The sequence below is a fragment of the Gavialis gangeticus genome, unplaced genomic scaffold, assembly GCF_001723915.1.
Source record: "Gavialis gangeticus isolate Ggan-Ray unplaced genomic scaffold, GavGan_comp1, whole genome shotgun sequence".
In the NCBI taxonomy this organism is placed as follows: Eukaryota; Metazoa; Chordata; order Crocodylia; family Gavialidae; genus Gavialis; species Gavialis gangeticus.
In genome coordinates, this window is record NW_017728996.1 from 50,751,757 (window position 1) to 50,759,437 (window position 7,681).

A 7,681-nucleotide genomic window follows, 5' to 3' on the forward strand; every position below is an offset into this window, starting at 1 on the left:
GTGACCAAAATGACAGTGCAAATATAGCCCAAGCTGAATTTGCAACGAATACAGCTCCTGACATGCTGAACTCCTGCAGACCAAAAAAATGTAAATGCTTCAATGAAACTAAACACCCTCTTGAGGTCTGCAATCTGCTTTGTTTTATAAAAAAAGCACAATAACTTTATTAGCTTGCTAAAAATGTAAATATCTTTCCACCATTAAACACTAGCAATGTAGCTTTATGGGGGCAAAGACTTTCTGCCATGAGCAAACATATTAATAAAAACAAGTCTAGCCTCTAAATTTGTAAATGAATCTTAACTTTAAGTACAGGTTAAAGCAGGGGTGTAAAACACAGGCCAGCGGGCCATATCCAGCCTGTGGGTCTTGGACTGACCCTGCATGAAGCACTCCACCAAACCCGCCTCAACATGCTGGCTCCAGAGCTAGTCCAGTGTGTCCCGTACTGGCGCCCTGTCCTGTGGATCGGTCAATCCCCATACAGTGCCTGCAGCACATGCCAGCCCCACTCTGGGGCTTGCACTGCCATGTTGGCTTCATAAACCATGATGCACATGGCACAGGAGGCTGAAATAGGAAACACCCTGCACATGACACCCCACTGGACAGCCCTGAACACTGGTTCTGGCCAGGCTCATACGGCCTGAAGATCGACCCAGGCATGCATCTGACACCCCTGGGTTAAAGGTTAACAAGAGTAGGAACTTAACTGTCAAGTGTTTTATTTTTGAGCTATCACGGTTTCTAGAATGAAGCAAGACATAACAGTGGCATTCAAAGCCAGTGCTTAGAACAGGGCTGTGCAACTGGTAGCCCCAAAGGGTTAATGTGCAGCCCCCAGACTCTCACCTGGCTGCTGCTCCCCGCATGGCTCCCACTGCAAAAGCAACCAGAGTCTCCAGCCTCCCCCCTCCCCTTCATCTACCACTTCCTGCCTTCAGCACTAGAGCCTGGACATTGCAGCTGTGTAGGGAGCTGCTGTGCCTGGGGGATGAGAAGGTAGGGGAAATTCATGGCTGTCTGGCTCCAGGAGCATCACGCAGCCGTGCCCCCAAAAAAGCTGCTGTACCCCCCAGGCATGCATTGCAGCAGAAGGGATATTCCTTGTACACCTGCACAGTACAACAGTGGGGGAGCCCCAAGTTGCGGGGGGGAGGGGGGAAAGATGGGCCACGCAGATGTGCAGTGCAGCAACTGGTTGGGGGGAGTGTCTTCGCAGCATGCCTGGTGTGGTCCCCAGGGGTACAGAAGTTGGACTTCCTTGATTTAAACATCAGAGTTGCATTGTTAAAGACTGCAAATGTGCAAGTTGGTCAACAGTTTAAAACATGTGCTAATTCTCTGCTCCTGCTTTCTGCTCAGGTGTTGATTTCACACTCTTAATTTTCTTTTTAAATGGATTGGCATGCTACTGCAAAAATATTCCATAATGACATAAGCCATGCACAGTGACTAAGCACTGCTGAACAAAATTCACCTTTTGCAAATTTTTAAACTATGCAATCTTTCAACTTGACTGTATCCTTTTATATTTTCTCTGCCTCCACTTGTTAACAGTATAACTAGTTAGCCTGGAACACTCCAATCTAAAGAGAACAGAAAACACTTGAAGTTCTCTTGGAACTGAACTAAAGGCTAAGTAAGCATCAAATCTATCATCACATATGGAAAAGGGTTTTTTTGGTGGGTTGCTTTTTTTTTAAACAACATAGTCTACTGCATTGGAAACCTTCCATGGCATAACATCATCAATTGTTCAGTGCCACAATGACAAGTTTATCACACTGTGCCACAAACATAAAATGAAGCAAGCAACCAACAGTCTATTTCCCCAAAATAACATACTCTGTCACTGTCAAAGCAATCCAAAACTCAAGAATTCAAAATGAAATGATGAGGGTTTTATGCTTTTTGGACTTTTTATTTTTCACAAAGCTCTTCTAAATATATTTCTTATTCAGCACAGTCTCCAACAGTAACACATTCAAAAATTGCAGACAGCAATTGCTTACTTTAGCCACAAGTATCCTGTATTCCAGGGATCAGCAACCCCCCAGCACACAGGCCATTAGTGGCACGTGGAGACATTCTTCCCCGCAAGCTGGGAGGCATGCAAGAAAATTGTTTACATTTTTTGTTTGTTCATTTTAAGTTGCTGCTCTGAGCTGTCTGTGCAGCCACAAGTTGCAGCCTGGTGGCAGGCACTGGGGTGGAGCCAGGGGAACACAGGCAGGGAGGGTGTCTGTGCTCTACTGCCCCCGCCCCTTGCTCCCAGGCTGCACCCTCCAGCCTGGCTGGCCCCTGGAGGGAGCTGCGGATAGAAAGGGCGGGGGCAGGTGCTGCACAGGGTTCCAGCAGGTGGCAGAGCCCTGGGCCCAGGCGAGCAGACACCCTGTCCCACCTGGGCAGGGCAGCACTGGGGTGCTGAGTGCTGGGGCCAGGCAGTCGGGGCAGGGGCTGGGCATCGGCACTATGGGCAAGCCAGTCCAGTCAGGCCCTTAGGAAGGTGGGGGCTGGGCAGGAAGTGGGGGCTGCCCCATGGCTCTGCGGGCTCCAGCTGTGGTGGGTGGGCAGGCGTGGGTGCTCAGCAGCACCCGTCATGGGGCTGAGCCAGGCTGGGCTGGGCCTGACCCGGCCCACGTGGCTCCGCAGGGATACGCCTCAGCTACCCTGCGCATGTGGGGATGCTGCCTGGCTGGGGCAGGACTCTGGGCTCGGGGGGCTTCCCTCTCTGGGATCGGCCTCTCTGCACATTGGGCACAGCGCTGGCAGGGCAGAACCATCCCCGGTGCAAAGGCCTGGCCACAGGAAACCCTAGACCCTGGGAACAGCCACCACGACTGCCCCAGCCTGCCCAGGCTCTGGCCTTGCCCACCTGCAGCTCTCCTTAAGGGGCCAGGGCAGGTACTGCACAGAGCCGCTGCATGGCAGGCTCCTGGCCAGCTCGGCCCTGAGCAGCATCTGTTCCCAGAGCCCAAGGGAACAGCCTGCGGCTGTGGCTCCCACTCTTACTGTACCCAGCATGCAGGGAGCCCCAAGCCCAGCATCCTGCCCCAGCCAGGCATCCCTGCAGAGATCCACAGGCTGGCTGGGCCCCACCTCCAGTGCTACTGGGCCCCCGCTGTGGCCTGAGGCAGCTCCCACTCCCCGCCTGACACCAGCTCTCCTCCAACTGCAGCCATCCCAAGGGCCTGGCCAGGCCAGCCTGCCCGTAGTGGATAAGAGCTCTCTCATATTGGCACATTTTACATTTTGTAACATTAGAAAATACTTTTAAAACATAACTTATCATTCCCATAATAAGTTATATAGTCAAGTCAGAATAGGCAGAGAGTTCAACTTTAATGTAAATTAGCATAATTAAACATATCAATTTTTAAATAAATTTAAAACTCAGGAAAGGTTGGGTGTATTTTGTCATATTAAGATACAAGCAATGGCCTTCTCTTGGACTGGCCTGCAGTACTCGCAAGTATTTCTGCCATTGAAAAATATATCCATTGCAAACTCAGAGTGTTAAAATGTGCTTATTATGCTTCACTACATTGTTTTTTTTAAACAGATGAAGTACACCCCAAGCAGAGAACTCCGCAAGTGTGACATAACTCTCCCTGTATTCCAATATTAATTATTTGCATTATTTTCTACAAGGACCTTCTAAAATTGGACCCTCACTATGTACAAGGTATATAAACATGAGGTGCCACCACCAAGACCTGCCAGGCTAAACAAACAAGATATACAAAAAGATGGGAAATGGGAAAATCACAGTCAAATAGGAAAATGAGGCATGGTTAAATTAAGCAGTCTGCAAAAGATCAAAGAGAGTAAACCTAAATTTGTGTCCTACTCCAATTATGTCCTTGTTTTCTCAAAGGCTTAAGTGATGTATAGGACCTTGGGCAAGCTCTCAGGAATAAACAGCTTTTTAAAACAGTGTGTTTGATGGACACTTCCATGTACATAGCTGAACAATACTTTTGTAATACAGCTGGGTTGCTGACTGTGGGTAAGACTTGAGAATATTGCATCCAGAGCAGACTAATCCATTTCTGCTACTGATTACATGCTCTTAAATATTTTGGGCATTTATACACATGCTCTGGGAGGTATGAATGTGTGTGCGGGGTGTCTTTTAATTAGAGCAGCTCCAAGAGCCACTCTAATTAAAGCGCCCAGAGTGTCACATGTATTGGTGTCCCCGCACTGAAAAATGGCAGCAGGGGCACTTTAACTAAAGCTCATTGAATGAGCTTTAGTTAAAGTGCCCCTGCTGATATTTTTCAGCACGGGGACATTGATACATGTGACACCGGAGTGTGGCTGGAGTGTGGCAATTACCACACTCTAGTAGATTCAAATTATAGAGCATCAGAACAGCCTTGATGCACGTGTACAGGTGGCCCTAAGAGCCACGGAAGTGTAACAGAGTCAGATTTGTTAAGTGGTGGGATTTTCAAAATGTGATTGAGGAAGAGGGGACAAGCTGGATGGTTTAAAAATATGTTCTGGATTCTCTTCCATTTTTAAATATATTGGCTTTACCTATTCATGTTCAGAGACTGAAAATGATAACAGAGATACCATATTGTGTAAAATGATCTGGTTTAAAAAGCAACAAAACCTAATTTCAGCACTGTGTCAAAAGAGAAAGGATGATACCAGCCTTAGATTAAAAAAAAAAAAATGTGGAGGACTCCCTTTATTGCCAGCACTGCCAAGGAATGTAAGAATGTATTTCCTATCCCAAAGACACTCTGGAAACCACTCCTGTAACATGGAGCTAAAAGTGAACTGTGAAAGATCAGTAACACTGGAAATAAACAGTACCACATGATAATTTAACAGAGACAACATCTGAATATAAATGACAAGAAATAGCTTGGGGAGATGCTGTAACCCCAGACGGGAGGAATTCATGACCCTGAGCCATTTATTAACCAAAAATATTGTCAGAAAGGCAGGCAAACATCATTAAAGAAACGAAAGAAAATTGCTTCATAGGCCATTTTTGCCTCCTTAAATTGCCTTGGCTTCTTTTTCTTTTGAAATCTCACTTGCTGTTGTGAAGTCATTAGAAGGCTCCTTCATATAGCATGTATAGTTTGCATACAGCTACAGTGTCCATAAAAACAACAGAATCAGACATTGCTGAGGCCTCAGTTACGAACTGAAATGACACATTCAAATAATGCAAATCCCCCTCATCAAATTCGATATCTCTCCCCACACCAACCAATCACCCACTTAGAACTTTCCATTCCCTAATTATGGACATTTTGAGGAAGAGTAAGGACAAGCTTTTAAGATGACCCAGAACAATTTCTACACACAAAGTGGGCTTATGCTTTGTGCTTTTTTCTAGGTGTTAAGAGAGACTTAAACGTGAGGAGGTTTATCCCCCAGCAAAATTTTGTATCTTTCCTGTTGCCTTTGAAATATCCAAAATATCCAATCTCACCTTTCCTGATTTTGACAAAGGTCCACTGTGAGAACCTGGGAACTACCATAGCCCACTATTTTTTTGCAGGAATCCAAAGACTCTTCCAGGAAGTAACTGAGACGAAAAAAAATCTAAGTTCTGGCAAAGTGTGTGGAAAAAATATTAAGTTCCTGGGCCTCTTTTTTTTTTTTTTAATATACAGAAAAGGTTTTTCGTTTTGTTGGGTTTTTAAAAAAAAACATTTTTATGAAGCCTTTAGTGTGGCTCTACATAGACAATTGATTTCCCTTTCCATGACCAGAAAGAGGTAGTTAGACCTGTTAGTCTAAAGTCAGACAGAAGGCAGGGTAGATTTGCACCTTACAGACTAACTAAATCAGAGACGTATAGCATAAGCTTTCATGAGCCCAAGCTTCCCAGTCAATTTGATTAAATCTTTACTCATTTTTCTCTCCTAGTCAACAGCATTCCCTTAAAATTCAGACCGTCTGAGCCACCTATATGTAAAAAAAGATATAGTGATTCTCAACCAATTCAAGAAATCAGGTGTTGCCCAAATTAAGCACCAGGGTAATTTTGTCTTCACCTGTAAAAGTTCCACTCTGAAGGAAAAAAGCAGACATCCATGTCATCATGCAATAAGTTATTTAAAGACTCACCTGCTATTGTGAGCTTGGCTGTTCTGCTTACAATGGTCCCAAGGCTTTCCACAGTCGCCACGCACTGATAGTATCCTTCATCAGGTTTATTGTGTTTGGAATGCACTACACTGTTTATTAATAAAGATCCATCAGGTAGCAGCTGGCGACGATCATCTGACACCAAGTTTAGAAAAGTTCCATCTTTTTTCCACTCGATTTTTGGAGAAGTCTCACAAAAAGCTGAACAGTTCAGTACGACTGAAGCTCCCCGAACAGATAACGTGTCCGTGGGCTCCACCACAAAATAGAAGGGCGTGAAGGTTCTCACACTGGATGCTGCGAAACACAAGTAAAATTAACAATCAGTTCATCCTTCTACCGTTTGTTAAAAGGAGATGCATTTCTTTCCCCACTCCCATCCTCCACAAAAATTTATTCCTCCAAAATGTTTCTAGTAATCATTTACAGCTGAAAGTATGCCCCTGAATATTTTGGAAAGGCCACATTCTCAGCAAGCAGTGATATTTTTCACAACAGATGCTTTGAGTGAACAACTGTATGGTACATCTAAAACATGTGTTTATGAAAACGTGGAAAACCTCAGGGGAAAAGAAAAACAAAAAAATCAATTGTGTGTTCCTGCTTAAGAAGGAAGCAAACTGATTGGCTGGATCTTTATGGTTCCAAAGGTTTGTACCAATGGCCTTTTAATGCCCTATTGTGATTTATTTTTGTATTATAAAACCCCAGTTACTTTCCAGACAACATAAGGTTTAGCTACAGTGCCATGCAGCTATATTCAAACTAGTTCCAGAACAGGAAGGTAATAGGTCTCAAGGCAAGGAGAAAAGGGAGCTCCGAGCTGATGTGACCACGATGGTTTTGGGCTCCAAGTAACAATCTGCATGGAACAGCACTTTACTGTGAGATATTGTCACATGGCAAGCTATATAGATACACACACCTTGCCTAAAAATATTACATCTTATTAATCAACAAATATATAAGCACATACACATTTCAGTTTAAAAAGAAAAAAAAAGGAATTGGTTTGCCCCAACTTGTGGGTATACAACAAAATTTGGACTCCATTAGAGACCTGTGCCATCAAACAGAACTATTACATAAAGTCATATTTATTGTACTGGCAGCAAGTCTACACAGGAGAACTAAAAAAACCCAATCCTCCCTCTTTAAAACTCCAGTCTTTAGCCACACACTATCATCACTCTATATCAGAGCATCCTAAACAAAGAATTAATACCATTTAACTATGATTAAGTCATATAACGTAGTTTCAAGCCTATTCCAAATTCAATTTAAAATAAAATTCTCCTGTTCACTATGAAGAAACTTTTTTCCTTATTTTGCTATCATCTATATATTTCATGTTGCTTATAATTGTGGGAAGGCAATTTCCAAAAAAAAATATTACTAAAGAAAAAAACATTAACATTTTGGGCACCCACATTAACTTGTTCAATGGATGCTCAGTATTTACCTACATTTTTCTCTCCGGGTAACAAAAAAAAAAAGTGGTTTGAAATATGTTTGTATGTGTTTGCACATTTCAAACCTACTTGTAGCAGGC

The 7,681-nt window shown here is 43.8% G+C and overlaps 1 protein-coding gene across 1 annotated transcript in view; it reads right to left on the bottom strand.

Annotated features, from left to right (window-relative positions):
* NEO1 (neogenin 1) overlaps window positions 1-7,224 on the bottom strand; it is a 321,940-nt gene extending 314,716 nt beyond the window's left edge. Inside the window, exons 1-2 of the mRNA XM_019503843.1 lie at window positions 7,215-7,224; window positions 6,109-6,426 (exon numbers count right to left, since the gene is read on the bottom strand). Of these exons, the coding sequence (XP_019359388.1) occupies window positions 6,109-6,426; window positions 7,215-7,224 (328 nt within the window). The remainder of the gene's footprint in view (window positions 1-6,108; window positions 6,427-7,214) is intronic.
* Between the last annotated feature and the right edge of the window lie 457 nt (window positions 7,225-7,681).